General features: G+C 42.0%; 1 protein-coding gene across 1 annotated transcript in view; it reads right to left on the reverse strand.

Annotated features, from left to right (window-relative positions):
- The window catches only part of LOC138959446 (uncharacterized), a 55,563-nt gene extending 36,759 nt beyond the window's left edge, over positions 1-18,804 (reverse strand). Inside the window, exon 1 of the mRNA XM_070330946.1 lies at positions 17,635-18,804. Within this exon, the coding sequence (XP_070187047.1) occupies positions 17,635-17,755 (121 nt within the window). The 5' untranslated portion in view covers positions 17,756-18,804. The remainder of the gene's footprint in view (positions 1-17,634) is intronic.
- Positions 18,805-19,684: the final 880 nt, after the last annotated feature.

Below are 19,684 nucleotides of genomic sequence, written 5' to 3' on the forward strand. Positions count from 1 at the left end.
TTTATTCTTGGATCTTTGTTTTGTGTATGACCGTTTTGTATGTCAAAAAACAAGTAATATTTTTTTTTCAACTTTGAGTATTGTGTATGGCAATTTTTGTCCAGCTTACATATATCGTCTGTGTTCTGCATGTAGTATTTTCTTTTTATAAGAGTTTAAGCTGGGAGTAATAATACACAAAAGAATATTAATTTTGTTGCAATTAAGAGTAATGTGTGTACGCTCGTGCCAGAAAGCACGCAGCCCCACCATATTTATTGAGCGGATACTAGAAACCTTTAAGGCATTTTTGTTCTTCCTTTCGCCTGAAAATGACGCTTTTCGATGTTAAACACATTGCAGGTTAAACACTTTTCCGATCGTCCATTTGTGCAAAGGTCTAACTCCTTAAAAAAAAATAATGCATGGTTTTTTTTTTCAAACGTTACAGACTCTTGGACAACATTTTACATCATGATTCGTCCATTCGTGTTTTGTCCGTTGGCATTTTGTCACAAGCATCTGTCCACAGCACATTTGAAACCCAGCCCAAAATGTCTCCATTATATTTAGCTAAAGCAAACAGATCTCTTCTAAACCTTGGTAGGAGATGTATTCTGATGAAAACACATTATTAGAGTCCTATACACGCTTTAAAAAATGACAGTTACTAAATAATTCAGACTTCCTTTGACCAGAGCTCTCTAGAGTATGGAGGCTAGATTTGTTAGTTCAGAGATAGCAAGACGAACACTGAAATTTCACAAACTGCAGGGTACCACGTTGTATGTTACAGACACTCTCAGCTAAAAGACAGTCTCATCTGGTATACCGGTAATTCAAAGCATTTTTTGAGTGAGAATCATCCTTTTCCTTTATGTAAATGATTTAGCTGTTCTGCAACTCTAATGCTGATGCACTGTTACGATAATATTTCCAAATGAAAGATTAATGCACACGATTTTAATAATGTAACGTGTATGACGGTGTTCGTCCATTTGTCTTGACTGTAACTCATGAACCAGCAACATCTTGTTTTGAATATAAACAATTACAGAATGCGCAAGAGACCATTCGTTCGTGAAATCGACGGTTTTCACGATAATTTACAGCATTAGTCTTTGACGCAAAAAACTGGGCCGGGAAGATTTTCATCAATTCCGCTCCAATGCAAAGGAGAGTTGGCCATTTCATTTTTAGCAAAGTGTTCTCAGTTCTCAACTTCAAGACGCTAGACTGGCAGTTTCACATTAAGGGTGTCATCTTGACATTTCGTTGCGCTCAACATCTGTTTAGTTCACGTCTTTTCCCCCTCTAATCTTGTTTGCACTTTCCACACAGCCATTGTAATACAATTTAAACTTATCTCTAGTTTCAAAAATGAAACCCGTTTGATCAGAGTAAGAACAAAGGGATAACTAAACAAATTCTTCTTGTGCAAAAAAAGCTCTAACTCTGTTCGAGTGACATTCGACACTGTGAATTTTTTTTTTCTCAGGAGTTTCTTTCAAGAATGTTTGCTTTCACTTATTGACGACCGAAATTATGTTTGGTTTTTTTCCTTCGACATCTTGGAAATCGCGAATTCATGCAAACACTTCATGTTTTGCAAGTTTATTGTCAGACGCTGATATTTATCTCGCATTTCTTGTGTAAGAAGCGAAAGCACATTGCGTTCAACAGATTATTTACGAGGTTTTTAAAGACATGTTGACGCCTCATGAATTGCTAATGTTAAAGCGGAAAGCAGAAATGTTTCAACTTCGACAGGCAACATATTTAACTCTCAATAGAGAACGCATGCTGATAGTAAACTGTCACAAGACAAAAATGTTTGAAGTTTTCGGAGACATCTGACACAAGAAATTAGGCCTACCATGTAAATCCCTTACGTTTTTTTGTGTTTCTAATAAACACGGGATTTGCACTCAAAAAGTTTGAAGATGCGCTAGTTTCAAATCTCAGAAAGCAAACTGTCACTAGAGAAGATGTTTTGAAGTTTTGGATGACAACTGGCACAAGGGATTAACATGAAAATCATGTTTTATGTTCTTTTTTTGTGTGAAAACCTTTTGGTTTCCTGTCTAAACCTCGTATGCTGCACTACTTTCAATTCCCCATGGCGAACACATGTTTTTACTAAAAAGCAACCCGTTACGAAAAACAAAAACAAAAACAAAATGTTTGCAGTTTTCGAAAACGGCTGACACACGGAATCACAATGTAACTCGATCATGACTTCTTCTCCTTTCCCATCTCTATGTGTTTTCTTACTTCTTTCTGCCCCTTCCTTATTGTTTTCTTCCTTTCTAGTTGTTGTTGTTGTGACAACCACAAGACTGTTCCAACCGTAGCGTTTAAAGCTGCACTGCTTCTTAAAGAAAAACCAAGCGCACGATCTGTGAATACAAATGCCACAGCATGCACTGCCTTCAGCACAGCGACCAAGGAACTGCCCCTTGGTGCGGGAACAAATGTCTTGGCGAGGTTCTAAAGAACTTGAGCGAACGGGATTTGAATACAGAATGCCGTTGCGTGCACAGGGTCAAAAGAAAAGTGTCACTTTCCCCGCGAAATGCAAGCGCCTTGTTCCTGTGGCCGACACAATCGGAATGCACGTGCGTCACATTGATCGCTGACGCCGATGGCCCTCTGCGGCTGATACACGTCATAGTCTTTCGATCCCTTCAACACACCCACCTCGTTACTCTGCCTCCCTCTCCCTATGGCTGCAAGGGGCCCAGGAGGGGGGGGGGGGGTGATGGGTGGTTGTGATGGTGGTGGGATGAAGGGCATGTCCCTGGCTGATGCACATCACAGCAAGCACACACACACACACACACACACCTCCCCCACTCGCCCCCTCCCCCTCCACCCTCCTTCTTTCTCTCCCCAGATCTTCGACGACAGGAGTTGAGGGGCTAGGGAAGGTATGGAAGGACATACGTCAGCGACTGATTCACGTCGCAGTGTTTCCCTTGGCCCTCTCTTCCCCTTCCCCTTCCCTCCCCCTTCCCTCCCCCCTTCCCTCCTTAGGTTCCTGACGACAGGGGTTGTGGAGGCTGGGGGTTGGGGTATAGGGGGGGGGGGGGCAGAGCAATCTGCTCCAAAGGACATAAGTCACCGGCCTTGTCCAATTTACACCCAGATCCGTACTAACAAGACACACAGCCGCCATGTTCCTTTCCTAAGACCCCCTATTACCCATTCCTTCCCACCCAACCCACCCCTACTCCCATACCCTTACCCGTGCTCTCACTAGCTTCCTAAACTTTTCTTTACCTCTGTCTTTCTTCTTCTGCTTTTCTCCCTCTATATTCCTTCGTTGTTTTTCCTCCTTCGACTTTCTAACCCCCACCCGTGCCTCATCCTCTCTACTTCATCCCATTTTCATTCTTTTCCGCTTTGTCTCTCCTCCTTTCCTTTCTCTCTTGTCCTTCCACTGTCGCCAAGCCCAGCCCGTCTCTATCATGTCAGGGTCCGTCAGCCTTTAGCCCCGTGACTGACTTCATTTGCCACAAGGACCCCGGCTTGGCAGCGGCCCTCGATACAAGCAGAGATGGAACACATCTCACAGGACTCTTCCTGCATCCAGGAAAAGAACATCATCAGGAAGAGAGCAGAGGCCAAACACCTAAAAAGCAGAGCAGAAAACGAAGTAGAAGTAGAAGAGCATAACACGAGAAAGATGGAAAAGGGGAAATTCCAAGTTGGTAGCAGCTCTCAGTATAAGCATAAACGTAGAAAAACTAACAAACCTCGTAGAACTAGCCCAAGATCCAGAAATTAAAACACTATTTGACAAAGAGCAGCGGACGCCCACCAACAAACAAACAGAACAAGTATGACACGAGAAGCAGAGAGAACCCAAATCGAACACAAATAGGAATCTCGCAGGACTGTTCTTACATCCCGTAAAAGGCCGTCATCTGGCAGCGGACAGCGGTGGCACATCCAAAAACAGTAGTTGGACACGTGAGGAGGAGATGGCGAACTCGCTTGATTTTAAGTTTCTCGGAATCGAACGCGAATACTAATCTGGAATCTCGATTCGTTGCAAATCTCGCAGAACTCTCCCTTTCATCTAGGGAAAGGACATTATTTGGCGGTGAGCAGTGTTTCGTTTTTGTTTTTGTATTTTTTTGGTCTCAAAAACCCGAGGGGGGGGGGGGGGAGGGGTCGGTGTGCAGTGACGCGTACAAAGAAAAGTACGACACGGGAAGGAAGGGGGATGGTCATCGGTTTCTTTCAAAAATACAAGTTGGCAGTAGCTCTGGTTACAGACAGGTATGAAACAAATCTCATAGAAATATTAATTAACGCAGAAAAGTCCCCATTATTTGGCAACGAGTGGCAACGCACACATAAAAAGAGCAGTATCACTAGGGGGGGGGGGGGGGGAGTGAGGGAGGACCATCGAGAACAAGGGCGTATCAATTCACTTTGGAGTGGGGGGTTACAAAATGACTGCGAAGATACAAGTTGACGGCGCCGAAGGCGCCTAAGCCTCCAGGGGGGTCCGGGTGCATGCCCCCCCGGAAATTTTTTATCCGAAGAAGCAAAATAGAGCTATCTGGTGCATCCTGAGCCAATAAATTACCTCTTTTTGGGGGGTGGGTGGGGGGTGGGGGGGGGTTACGTAACCCGTGTAACCCCCCCCCCCCCCCCAGATCCGCCCTTGGAGAAATACAGATAACTCGGTGGGAAGGATTCGCAGAGATTGTAACGAAATGTTGATCGGTTACGAATAGGAATCTCGAATCAAGTTGAATTTGAATTTTGTTTTTGACTTTCCGTGCACCCACAACAAAGAGTAGTTCGACTTGTGAAGAAAGTACCCAAAGAGTTGGTAAACAAATTATGTATGTTTTTATTACTATTATTTCCTCACATTCTAAATCACATAGGAATATGCATTCCGAACCAAATCTTCCCCTTCTTCTTCTCTCTTCATCAAGAAAAAGAACACCACCAACAGACGAATGTCGGTTACACGACTAAAGAGGTTGTACAACACAATGAGAAGGAGGAAAGTCTCGCAGAGATGTTTACGAATCCTGAATCGAGTACGAACACGGATCTAAATTCGAATCAAATATTAACCGAAGCGATGGCAAATATCGCAGGACCCCCATTACATCCATAAAATGAACATCATCTGCAAGTAAACAACATTTATACTCATAAAAAGGACAGTAAGACACGGGAAGGAAGAGGAAGGCAATGGGGGGGGGGGGGGATCTCTTCACGAATTGCAAGGTGTCCTTATCCCACCTAGCCTCCTCCAGATTTGCATGGCCAAAGCCTCCGTGGCTAGACCTGTCTAGGGCAGACAAATGGCTTTATTTGGACAGTTGTGCGACACATCAGTCCTGCAGGATTGCCGATACCATCACCCGCGCAGTCCCCCCTCGACGGTTGAGGGTTCCATTTCCGGCCAGGGGGGGAATTGTCTGTGTGAAATAATGCAATTGTCTCCTCTCATCCATATTTCAACGTGACGCCACTGATATGGCCTCGGAGGATGCAAGGTGGGGCGAGGAGCCGGTGGGGGAGGGGGTGGGGGAGGGGGTGGGGGCGGGGGTGTCTGTCCCAAGGTCGCCAATGAAATTTGATTACCAATCTGATCAGTACATCTGGTGCGTCAAAAGATCAATATCAACTGAAAATACACCCACAGTTACCATCTTAATTACGATAATGCTACGGTACGGTTGATGATCGTGATGATAGCGATGATGAGAATGATATATACTGTGATGATGATATTAAAAATAATTTGTGTGTGTATTTAATTGTCCCAAGGTCACCAATGAACCAATCAACGTCGTGCTCCGTCGGGAAGAAAACTCACTGTCACTCAAGGAAGTCAAAATAGCAGGTAACGTTTTAGAAGATAACAAGTACAGAAATTAAGTAGCCTCAGAAACATAAAGACTTTATATTCTATAGGTTAACAGAGGACCAGCGGCAGCAACATTTTATTGGACAACAACGGACCATTGACCATATTTTATATTTCATAGGCTGACAAAAGATCAGCGGCACCCTTAAAAGGATCAGTAGCAAAATTGTATTCTATTAGACGAGAAAAGGACTAATGACAGCCTTAATTCAATGTATCCCCATCCCCCAAGAATACCCTAAAAGAGCTCATGATGAATGAATCAAACCAGCCAAGAAAAAGGTCGATGACTGAAGTCGGAGAGGCCGGCCAGGGCCCTTGCCGGATGAAAAGAAACAGACAACAATTTAACATGTCTGGGTTTTCTTCTTCTTCTTCTTGTCGTTCGCCTAGGTTGGGTTTTCTTAAATGCATTGTATGACGTGCGACACAAAAATGTGTTTTTCGCAAATAACTCCGGGGTTTTTTTTAGCTGCAGAAGAGTGTGTGCCCCTGAAAACACTAAATTATAGTAAACAACGTGACTGGTCAGTTGAGTCAAGTATCTTGGCCTTACACTGAAAAAAAGAAGATCCGAAGTGCACATTGTGCAATTTTTGCCTGATATGGCGCCCTTTCCTTGCGAAAAAAAAAGCACATAGGATGTAACTTCCACAATCACCGTTTATCTGTTATTAAGATTATTATATGTAAGATTGATTGTAAGGCGCTTAGAACTATTTTAGGATTTGCGCCCTATAAATACCCTTATTATTATTATCATTATTATTATTATTATTATTATTATTATTATTATTATTATTACAATTATTATTATTATTACTATCTGCAGTTCCCAACTGTCATACAAAGCGAACACTACACAGAATGCATACCGGAGGTTATATTTTCACTAAGACGCCCAGTTCGCCTGGCCTAACTAAGCAGTGGCATTATCTTGCGCAACTCCCCCAGACCCCACAAAATTCCCGAGTAATTTTCGAGCATCGTCTTTTTTCACCTGTCCAATAGCATTGCCTGAAAGTGCCTTTTTCTGCATCTTCCTTCACTTGTCGGAGAGAGAGAGGGAGAGAAAGAGGAGACAGAGAGAGAGAGAGAGAGAGAGAGAGAGAGAGAGAGAGAGGGAGAAAGTCAGACAGACAGACAGACAGACAGACAGACAGGACAGACAGACAGACAGACAGACAGACAGACAGACAGACAGACAGAACTACAGATAAAGAAGAAGAAAGAGACAGAGAAAGAGAGGGAGAGAGTGTAGACAGAGACGGGGACAGAGAGACAGAACAGGAGTAGTATGGTGTTTTGTTCGCATTTATGAATACATAAAGGTTGGCCTTCGAGAATATGATCACAACCCTAGAATTACTGGGTGTTTTTCCCCTTCCTTTTTTACATTTAGTCAAGTTTTGACTAAATGTTTTAACATAGAGGGGGAATCGAGACGAGGGTCGTGGTGTGTATGTGCGTGTGTGTGTGTGTGTGTGTGTGTGTGTGTGTGTGTGTGTGTGTGTGTGTGTGTGTGTGTGTCTGTCTGTCTGTCTGTCTGTGCGCGCGTGTGTGTAGAGCGATTCAGACTAAACTACTGGACCGATCTTTATGAAATTTGACATGAGAGTTCCTGGGAATGATATCCCCGGATGTTTTTTTCATTTTTTTCGATAAATGTCTTTGATGACGTCATATCCGGCTTTTTGTAAAAGTTGAGGCGGCACTGTCACACCCTCATTTTTCAATCAAATTGATTGACATTTTGGCCAAGCAATCTTCGACGAAGGCCGGACTTCGGTATTGCATTTCAGCTTGGTGGCTTAAAAATTAATTAATGACTTTGGTCATTAAAAATCTGAAAGTTGTAATTAAAATAATTTTTTTATTAAACGATCCAAGATTACTTTTATTTTATTCTTCATCATGTTCTGATTCCAAAAACATATAAATATGTTATATTCGGATTAAAAACAAGCTCTGAAAATTAAAAATATAACAATTATGATTAAAAATTAAATTTCCGAAATCGTTTTAAAAACTATTTCATCTTATTTCTTGTCGGTTCCTGATTCCAAAAACATATAGATATGATATGTTTGGATTAAAAACACGCTCAGAAAGTTAAAAGGAAGAGATGTACAGTAAAGCGTGCTATGAAGCACAGCGCAACCGCTACCGCGCCAAACAGGCTCGTCACTTTCACTGCCTTTTGAACTAGCGGCGGACTACGTTCAGTTTCATTCTGTGAGTTCCACAGCTTGACTAAATGTAGTAATTTCGCCTTACGTGACTTCTTCTTCTTCTTCGCGTAACCGCCAAAGGTCTTTGAAAGTATCTCATGGCATGCAAAATTCAATTCTAAAGGCACAGAAACTAATGGACTTTTTGCTCTTTCATTGATGACATCAAACAGGGACTTAATGATCACACTTATCGAGCCTTGTCGGGTGAGCTGTTAGTATATGTTAGTACATCGTTTGGATTTGGTATGTGGGCGCCTAATAGAAATAAAGACAGGCACTATGAATAAAGACCAGTATTTTTATATTTCAGAACAGATGACCTATGACACAATCCAGAATCTGGTGGGTGTATGTACGTACGTGCGTACGTGCTTACGTTTGACGTACGTGCGTATGTGCGTACGTGAGTGCTTACGTGCGTACGAGCGTGCTTAGCCACGGTGAAGAATACCAGCACTGAAGGTGAAGACCCAACCCTGCACGTATTTTCTGTAAAAATACATCAATTGTTTTCGTGCGTATGTGCGTACGTGCGTACTTGCGTGCGTACGTGCGTGCTTACGTGCTTACGAGCGTGCTTAGCCACGGTGAAGAATACCAGCACTGAAGGTGAAGACCCAACCATGCACGCACTTTCTGTAAAAATAGATCATTTGTTTTCTCCGAAGAAACACGAAGTTGACGGTTTCGATTGGAATGTGTCACTATGTATGCAATGTCATTGGAATTTGTCACTCGTATGATGAAATGCTGCACACTGCGGTCAACATTGTGAAGCCATCACCGTCTGACCACTAGTAACCGAGGAAAACTTAACCGTAGTTTTAATTTGCCTTGGATTGTTTACTCTATTAAAATCTAGGAAGATTTCCAGTGTCACATTTTTAAGTCAGAAGAAACTCTTCAACATGACTTGCAGTAATAGATCGCCATCGTTACAAGTTACAAACTCATATGACCAGTTTACTTTTCAGTATATAAAATGTATTTTCTCATGAGTGTCATCTGGATGGAAAAATAGTGATGTGATTAATACAAATGCGCATTTGAGAATGCTCGGTCAGACATTCTGCAAATAAAAAAGCGGCAGATTTACAGAAAGCATTTCATATAGAATTTAACGAAAAAAACAACAACAAAAACATTTCTCATGAGTGGCACCGACAAAAATGTTGTGATTGGTTAAGTTTCCAAGAAGAAAGGAAAGCGGAAAAAGCCAAGAGGAGACACAAGGGAACTGTCTCAAACGCTTCGGAACTCAAATCAAAGACTCTCGGGTGTAACGAGCCTATTGATTGGTCGCCTCTGGTCAGACGTGTTGAGACGGCGACATTGATTGGGTCCTACCGGTCAAAAAGTAGCAGCTGATTGGATCAATGAAAAAGGGGAGAAACCGCATTCTTAGATGAGTGAATCAATAAATAGGGGAAGTAACAGCATTCTTGGGTGACTGAATCAATGAAAAGGGAAGTAATGTCAGCATTCTTAGATGATTGAATCAATGAAAAAGGGACGTAACAAAATACTTTGATTATTGAACCGATGTTAAAGGGAAGTAAGAAAATTCTGAGATGATTGAATCAACAAGAAAGGTAAGTACCAATATTCTTAACAAAATGGTATGGACAATGTACTTTTAACCGTATGTACATTTACTTATGACGCTCAGAAGCATAGGCAGACAGGCAAACAGACTTTCATTCAGGCAGGTAGGCAGACATACAGACAGTTCAAGTCCCCTACATGTTTCAACAACTTTATTAATAAATATATTACTATGTTGCAGTTGTGTTCATAGCGGGGAGCTCAACCGGCTGTTAACACGAAATCTGCCGTGAACTTACGCTGGTGAATATTCGGCTACGAATCTGCAGTCGGCCCTTGCCCGACAAGTTCCCAGAATGCATTGCGAGTATTCATATGGAGTGGAGTTGTTTTGACCAGCGCGAGAACCCCTCCTACACTGAGCAGTTCACGTCAAGAAATTGCACTAAATTGTGCTGTAACACATAGTATTTGCTCCAGTTTGGACCAGTTCCGCACGCAAGAAGCTGTTCCAAGTCCTGTCTCGCGATTACTGTGATTTTTAGCGGATTCAAAACTGCCAACGTAAGCGTGGTATATAATAATATGGAACATTGATACTGTTACCGTTTCTACACTATCGCTGTATGCAAATCACTGCGAGTTGTTCTGTACTACCGAGGAGACCGGTTTCGGAAACACTGTGTCGTGTTGCTGAGCATGCTGAACGGAACTGTCTCAAATCTGGCGACTTTCTTTCTTTCTTTATTTGGTGTTTAACGTCGTTTTCAACCGTTCAAGGTTATATCGCGACGGTCTGGCGACTTGACAAGCATACGTGTGGTTCTGTGGTGATAACAACCACAGGGCTTTTAACGTGTTTTGCGGGTAGGCTCATCCCTACATTAATGATTTAACAGAAAAAATTGTCATCATCTGTTCAAAATTGAATAAAATATGTAAAAATGTTAAATCTTTTGCTGAGTGCACGTCCTTGATTATTCTCGAACAAATAAATCCACCATCCCAGAGAGAATTGAATTGAATTGAACTTTATTTAACAAGGATTAAGATTTAAGGCTACGCTTTTTCTTACACTCTGTCCTCGGGACGCATAGACACACAATAATGAACGAACGAACGAACGAACGAACGAACGAACGAACGAACGAACTATACTCAAGGATGGAGATTTTAGGCTCACACCTAGTCTTACAATCTGTCCCTGCTAAACTAAGACATAAAAATAGAGACAATATAAAAGGACAATCGTCAATCGCAATCATACAGTATTACAAACTACAACATTACCTATACGAATACATAATGCATAATAGAACATTGAAATGTACATGTGTGTCAATATAATACAAAGGAAAAGAAAAGTCGACTCGCAAACACACACACACATACACACACACAAACACACACACACACACACACACACACACACACACACACACACACTCACACACACATAAACATACACATACACACACATACACATGCACGCGCGCACACACACACACACAGACACACGCACGCACACACACATACATACGCAGACGCAGACGCACACACACACGCACGCACACCCACAACAACAACATCATCATCATCATCATCATCATCATCATCGTCAACATCATTATCATCATCATCATTTGGCAGAACAAAATGTATAGAGGTTAGTGATAGCGATGCATTCTTGCTTCGGGTGATTAAATAAAATAGAATGAGAGGGAGAGAGGGGAAGAGGAGAGAGAGAGAGAGAGAGAGAGAGAGAGAGAGAGAGAGAGAGAGAGAGAGAGAGAGAGCGAGAGCGCGACAGAGACAGGGGGGAAGAGGAGAGAGAGAGAGAGAGAGAGAGAGAGAGAGAGAGAGAGAGAGAGAGAGACAGACAGACAGAGAGAGAGACAGACAGACAGAGAGACAGACAGAGAGAGACAGAGACACAGAGAGAGACAGACAGAGAGAGACAGAGACACAGAGAGAGACAGACAGTGAGAGACAGACAGAGAGAGACAGACAGAGAGAGAGACAGAGACAGAGACAGATCGGGAAGACAAAGTCAATCAATGAGTCTTATATCGCGCATATTCCGTGGGTACAGTTCTAGGCGCTCTGCAGTGATGCCGTGTGAGATGAAATTTTATACGGCCAGTAGATTGCAGCCATTTCGGCGCATATTTACCTTTCACGGCCTATTATTCCAAGTCACACGGGTATAGGTAGACAATTATTAACTGTGCCTAAGCAATTTTGCCAGGAAAGACCCTTTTGTCAATCGTGGGATCTTTAACGTGCACACCCAATGTAGTGTACACGGGGGGAGGTTCGGACACCGAAGAGAGTCTGCACACAAAGTTGACTCTGTGAAATAAATTTCCGCCGAACCTGGGATCGAACTCACGCTGACAGCGGCCAACTGAATACAAATCCAGCGCGCTACCAACTGAGCTATAGAGAGGATGCGTGTTGGGGGAATCAGACATAAAAGAGACAAGGAAGTTGTCAATCGATAATCAAAACCGCTCCTCACGCAACCAAAGCATCTGTCTCGGGGCCGATTTTTATCCCATGAAATAAAATCTTCTTCACGCTCCCTCGTTCAGCCTCGTGACCAATTTTTGTGTGCCATGAAATGGAATTTTCTAAAACGCTCTCTCGATCCTTTGAGCAATTACGGACACGCGTTCTACCTCTTCATCTCAAAATGATGGAGACCTTCCCCGGTCCTGTGATTGCCAAATTGATATAATCCAGAGACTCTTGCGTCATTTCCGACCAATTACTGCGGATCTGTTGCATCATGGCGTCTGAATTGCAACACTGCTTGCGAAGCAGTAAATAACTGTGCTCAAGGCGCTGTTAAATCCTTGGGTATCGCGCACTTTTTCCTCTATTGTTTTATTATTGACAAACATATATCAAACCAACAAAAACAAAAACCAACCGACCAACAAACAGACCAACAAACAAACAAACAAACAACATTGTTTTTGTCTGCAGCCATGTGTTTAGTTTCATTATTTGAAAACTCAAGTCAAAGGATAAGAATAGAGAATACTACATGGCTTGCTGTGTCGTATCAGATTTACACGAGTTGCTTTTTTAAATATTGAAATGCGAATGCGAAAGCGAGCTTTTCGAAACTTGAAAATGCAACATACTGCACTTGCGTGCCTTCTGCTCCAAACATCCCGGAGTCGACGCGTCCAAATTGAAAACGCTTTTTATGGATCCTCGATCTCCTCCAAAGCCTCGTGCAATCTTTGACGTCAATGCAAAGAGGCGTCACTCTAGAAAGTATAGCGTGACGTCTTATTTCTTCAAATTCTTCCAAGGGAAACAGCAAGCGTTAAAGTGTTTCCAGAATGACGATTGTCTCGGTGACTTAAGCATCACGAGCAGTGAAAAATTAGGTCCCTGCCAGACTAGTTTGACACGACCTCATTTACATGATATCACCACGTGTTAATTGAACGATATTGTTAACGCATGGGTGGTCTCTCTCACCGGCGTATGTAGGATAACCATTCTTTCTTCTCGTACTTGTTAACCAGATTTAGTTTGCTGAGAACACGTCAAATTTGTTTTATCTTACATAAGTGAGAGAGACCACCCATGAGTTAACAATATCGTTCAATTCACACGTTCGTATATCATGTTAATGAGGTCGTGTCAAACATGTCTGGCAGGGACCTGATTTTCAACTGCTCTTTGTGTCAAAGTCCCCGAGACAAACGTCATTCTGAGACTCTTGTGTGGTCGCTGTTCCCCCTGGAACAATGCTTACAACTAACACGTCACGCTTTACTTTCTAGAGTGACGTCTCTTTGCATTGACGTCAAAGATTGCACAAGGGTTTGGAAGAGATCGAGGTTCCATAAAAAGCGTCTTCAATTTGGACGCGTCGACTCCGGGGTGTTTGGAGCAGAAAGCACGCAAGTACAGTAAGTAGCAAATCTAAATAAAATAACTTGACAGCTTGTTACACAAACATTCTTAAATCATAAAAGAATTCTTTTTTCATCAAGACGAAGTTTTGAAAGTTTGAAAAAAAGAAAAGCCCGGAAGCAGGGTCACACAAGGTCGTGGTTCTCGTAGCAGACGACGGTTTATAGGTATCGCCAGTTCCTCTGAACAGTCAAAAGCCATCGCGAGAGTTCTTGTGAACCACAGCCGTTTGTTTCGTGCATAGTCAGAGGTACATAATAACGTGCTATTGCAGAAGCTCACAGCGAGTCGCATTCAAATTACTAACTGACGACTGCATTGTGAAAAAGGGAAACTGGATCACACGGGTTCACGATGGCTCAGGGGTAAGATAAACCACGCAAAAATAAATTATTTGAAAATTGCTCGCTCTTTACGGAGGGCACCTAGCACGTTCTCAAGCGGTGAGTGTTTAAATGAAAGGGTGTTTGTACTGTGTGTAAAAGCCTGACAGTATCTGTGATGGTTTACTCGTCTCGATTCCCCCTCTATGTTAAAACATTTAATCAAAACTTGACTAAATGTAAAAAGGAAGAAAAAAAAAACCATTGATCCGCAGCTCTTTTGTCCCCCTTCATCTTGCTTTCGTCAGTCGAACTCCTGCGCGTTCCTAGTGTTATTTGAATGTCCCTAGTGGCAGACAGCAACAGTACTGACCACCTGCTGCTAACCACTGGGCGGAAATGACAGGCCAGTGTCCGGTACACAACGGATGTCCACAGCAGGGGGCATAGACAGGGGAAAGGAAGTGGGGGGGGGGGGGGGGGATTTTGGACACAGGCGCAGTCAAGTTTTTAACAGTAGAACGAAAGCACTTCGATTCTTTTCAACGTCAAAAACCAAAAACCTATATATTTTTGGAATCAGAAAATGATAAGAATAATAAGGGGATGTCAGTAATATGATCATTGATTTATAAACATAGAAAGTGCAACATCCGGTATAACTTTGAATGACAATTTTATTGACGATTTTTAAAAAAAATAACCAAACTGAAATGCAGCCCCGTTGTTCGGACTGAGCCAACGATTACTCAGTAAAAGAAAAAGAAAGAATAGGAAATGGCTTCAAAATTGTAGACTTGACAGTGCCGACTCAACTGTTAGTAAAACGCAAAATCATGGTCATCCAAAGAAGCTATCAAAAAAACTTGCCATACGGAATTGTACAAGTAAATGCCACCCAGAATGTATAGGTTAATTTTCTTCTTTTTTTAATAAAAAAATGTAAGCGCGGTTTTCATGTCACTTTTTTCTTAACTTTTAGTACATTTTTGATCGATCACAAGACAACTATATATTTTTGGATACATGGGGTGATAGGGAACACAACGATATAACTTTTGTGATAAAAAAATGACTTAAAAACAGTGAAAACATTGGCAATCTTTAAATGAAAACTTGAAAAAGAAATTGTTAACGTCCCAAGCTCAAATGCAATCTTATAGTCCGGACCAAACAAAAGACTATTTGATAACAATTTCAAAGAGATAGCTTTATAAAAAGCGACCGCCATAGTGACGCCTCAACAATTTTTTGAAACGCAAAAAAAGAATGTCATTAAATTGCGCTATCAAAAACAGATCAAGCAAATGCCCTTAAAAATGCACCCATCAATTTTAATGCCATCCGGTAGTTGTTGAGAAATGCGTTTTACAGACACACACACACATAACTAATTCCTCTCGTAAAAACTTTCAGTCACTACTTGACTGAAAGTAAAAAGACATGTATAGGAATATGTGGTGTAGAACACGGATCACAAAGCGCATTTGTTTACCAGTGCCTGTGATTTTGGATGTGCTGTTGAAGGGAAGATGAATGTGAGAGGAGAGATCCTGATGTCTACTGGTGGTGTGAATGATCCATCTACCTCTGATTCCATTCCATTTCCACAGGCTCTACAGGGAGAAAAAACACACCACCTAATGTTGTCGAGTATGCTGTAAACGTGTTTGTGAGTAAAGGTGGAAGTGCAAAAGAGGCGACGACGACGACGATTATGATGATGATGATGATGATGATGATGATGATTATGATTATGATGATGATAATCCTTTCTTGCTGACTCTCTGTCAGTTTCTCTTTCCATGCTGTTTATGTACAAATAAATTAAGTTATGGCAATGCCATCGTGTTGAAGTTTGCAGACATAAAAAGCTCAAACAAACAAACAGACAATCAAGAGAAAGAATGAAATGCATGTACCTTGCCACCTTGCGCAAAGAACTAAAACATTGCAACATCAAAACGAGCCCAAACATACGTGCTGTTAACGGTTTGCAAGTCCTGGTGTTTCCGTTCGAGTTCGACAAAACCGCGAACATTTCATCACCTCAAACTAACAGTTGGACAGCGTGAATAACACCCATCAAAGTTACACATTAACGAGAGAGAGAGAGACTGAGAGAGAGAGACACACACACACACACACACACACATACATACACACACACACACGTGTACACGCTGGCGCACACAAACGCACGCACACGCACACACACACACACACACACACTCACACACACGCGCGCGCGCGCAAATATATGTACATCATCCTTCGTTTCGTCTACCGGAAACATTAAATCAATGTAATACAATATATAGTGTACCCACACAAGCACTGGGAATACTCTCTCTCTCTCTCTCTCTCTCTCTCTCTCTCTCTCTCTCTCTCTCTCTCTCTCTCTCTCTCTCTCTCTCTCTCTCTCTGGATTACAAACCAACAAAATATCAGCTCCTGTTCCTGACTACTGAATCAAGATAATGACGACAACACATTTCAACCACCTGTTCCTTTTGATACAAGAGGGACAAGGGAGGCCGACAGAACATCAAAGCGACTGTCCCGGGCCCGTCTATATACATTATTATACAAAATAATCCCCAGCCAGATTTACAGAACGTCATCTTCAGTTCCTGCCTATACAGATCAGACAAGAATACAGCAGCCAATCAAGACAACCCGACAAAACTTCACTTCCCGTTTCTGTCATTACAGCAGGAACACTGAAGACACACCGACAAATCACCAGAGCGCGGCAATGCCCCTCCCTCTCTGTGTTAGATTGTCAGTGTCAATCTTTCAGTTTCAGGCGGACAGAATTTCGCTTGACGCGACTTGAAAGATTTTTTTAAGATTTCTATTTTGTCTTTATTATTCTTTAATTCAGCATGTTGATGACACAACCATTTGTCGAGGATAGCGTAGGCACCCGGTCTGCTCCCCGCCTAAAAAAGGCCAGTGCCGTTCCGTCTTCGAGGGACTGCGTGGGTTTCATTTCGGAGTTTTCCTTCTCCTAGACGAGTTTCCTTCCATGGATGATGAGCCTCCTCTACCCTCGTTTTGAATTCAGAGTGGTCTTCTCTTAGGATAGCTGCCTGCCAGGGTTGACGAGCCTATCCTGCCCGGCTATTTGACCCATAGCTGGAGGTTGGTTCGTGGGCACCTGGGCGTTTCCACACACCGGTGGGCCCGCATGCCGCACGTCTAGGGGCCAACCTCCTCCGAGTCCTTGTAGTCTAGCCTGGGGCCTTGCGGTACCCAGTTTACGCCTGTCGCCGCGATGGAGGCACTACATAGGGCTTGTTGTGGAGAGGTTATTGTACTGGCAGGAGAGACTGACGCATTCTGCTCTCTTTTCGCATTGTCCTAAAAAGGACAGACGGTGCTAGCCAGCGGTGAGGGCTGAAAGCGAGAAGTGACAAGCACAAGACACTTCGCCAACACACTAGACACGTCACACAACCGTTTGGCAGGCAATTCAGCATGTAATAACTGTTTTTTAAACTATTTTATTTTGCTTTGTTTTAATTCGCGATTTGTATGTTTTTGTATGTGGTGTTTTGTGTGTGTGTGAGTGTGTGTGAGTTTTGTTGTTTTTGTGTGCTATTGTTTGGCATGGTATTTGTAATTTTGAGAAGCGTTTTGGGTAATTAATGGGACCTGAGCTGTACAAAAAAAAAAGAGGCAAATATTATCTTGATTTACTTACCACCTTCTTCGTCATCTTTCCAGAACTCCTTAGAAGAATCCCCAACTTTCTGATGCAGGCCTGACAGTCTTTCCAGCACCGAGGCCTTCAGCTGGGTGATGTAACCTCCCAGGGTATCCATCGCTGACCCAGACCACAACGCATCAATCAAACTCTGCGTAGCCAGCCTCACGTGACACTCACGCACCAGTGAAACTGGCGCGTTTGAAGCTTTGCATATTGGCCACGCCTACATAGTGTAGCTCCAGGTTTTAACCTGTGGAGGAGCTATCCACAGGCCGATAGGTAGGTAGGTAGGTAGGTAGGTTTGTACAACTGTTTGTACATTTTGTTAAATCAACCACTATTACTATGAGTGATACTTCACATAATGAGAATCACTTTATGTAACACTGAGTAACATTACGTCGGACACTCAAAAGTTTCATCGTAATGCGTGTGTTCAGAGTAGTCTACCACACATAATGTTTAGAACGTGTCAGATAATGTAGACGTCATCTCCAATAATGTACTGCAAATTAAATTTTCAACTAGCAAATATTTCTCCATATTTCAATGTTTACTGACAGACTTCAGCCCGTTTGCTCTTGCCTGGTTGGATAGCCATTTTGACTTAGATCTGATCTCCGTGCTTCACGCCTCATTGATACCACGTGTTTCTTCACATTTTTGACAAATGACTATTTTCGGTCAGATATTTAAAGAAATATTGCAGATTTTGGTAAGAATACTTTTGTTCCACAGGCGTGAAACCCTTATAATCAGGCGGGCCGAACAGCGAAAATTTCTGTCGTTATTTTCCGTTTGTTTTATCTCCATCACTGGGCGTTCACAGCTGAATGAATGTAGCAGCACTTGAATGCGATGGTCGTTGCCGTGCTCAATAAGTTGCATTCATCAACTGACGGTGTCACAGGTTTTTAGTGGAGAGTGTGTATTCATCCCGCTGTTGCCTGATCTGAAAAATAAATGTTTGCAATTAGTGAAGGAATTTTAAATTTATTTTTTATTTTTTATATACTTAAAGTTTTTGTAGAATTTTATATCTGAGTAACAGTGGTGTTAATTGCGATTTATATCACACTGAGCAACCATCAGGCAATGTAAAAATTACCGCATACCTCATTTTAAAGAAGTTTTAGTTTAAAGGCGCTTTGAAGCGTGAACTCATGTCTGTACAATTCGAATTGACACTACTCAGCTAAACTCAATTTGTAATCATTTTATTACAGATGTACTGTGTTGTTGTTGTAATCATGGAAACAGAGCCCAACATTGTTACGTTTTCAGTGTTAACAGGTTTTGACTACATTTAGATGGAAATCATCCATATCTTTTGTTTAACACCGTCATCCAGGGCTTATAGTTTTCCCGACGAAGACTTTTTTTAAAGATTTATTTTTATGTTTTGTTTTTAGTGGCGTACATCAATACACCATTACGTCACTGACATATCAAAGGGAAACCCAGTCCGCTGCTCCGTTTTGCGACATGGGAAAAACTAAACAAGACATTCATGTCACACTGTACGCCAATTTAAGGTGCTGAATCCGACATCATTGGTACATTTTTGAAAGGGCCAACCACACAACAAGATATAATCTGACATACACTTGAATAACTGCTGGTGATTTGCATACTTAACTTTTCGGCCTGTCAGACTTTGGAGGGAAGAGAAGAAAAAAACCAGACACAACTATACTAAGAGAAGAAGAAGAAGAAGAAGAAGAAGAAGAAGAAGAAGAAGAAGAAGAAGAAGAAGAAGAAGAAGAAGAAGAAGAAGAAGAAGAAGAAGAAGAACACACACAAAAATTAAAAAAAACGGGGAATGAGAAGTACATGTAGAGAAAGGAATAAAGAAGAAGAACAAGAAGAACAAGCCCAAGAACAACAAGAACAAGAACAACATGAACAGGAACAAAATGAACAAATAAAAAAAAGAGAGAAAAAGTGTGTGTAGGTGGCTTTTCGCATACCTTTATGTTATGGGTCAATCAAGCAGAATTTGTGTTTCATATATGTACATAATTTGTTCTATTGCACTTAACGA

Source organism: Littorina saxatilis, linkage group LG2 (genome assembly GCF_037325665.1).
Source record: "Littorina saxatilis isolate snail1 linkage group LG2, US_GU_Lsax_2.0, whole genome shotgun sequence".
Lineage (NCBI taxonomy): Eukaryota > Metazoa > Mollusca > Gastropoda > Littorinimorpha > Littorinidae > Littorina > Littorina saxatilis.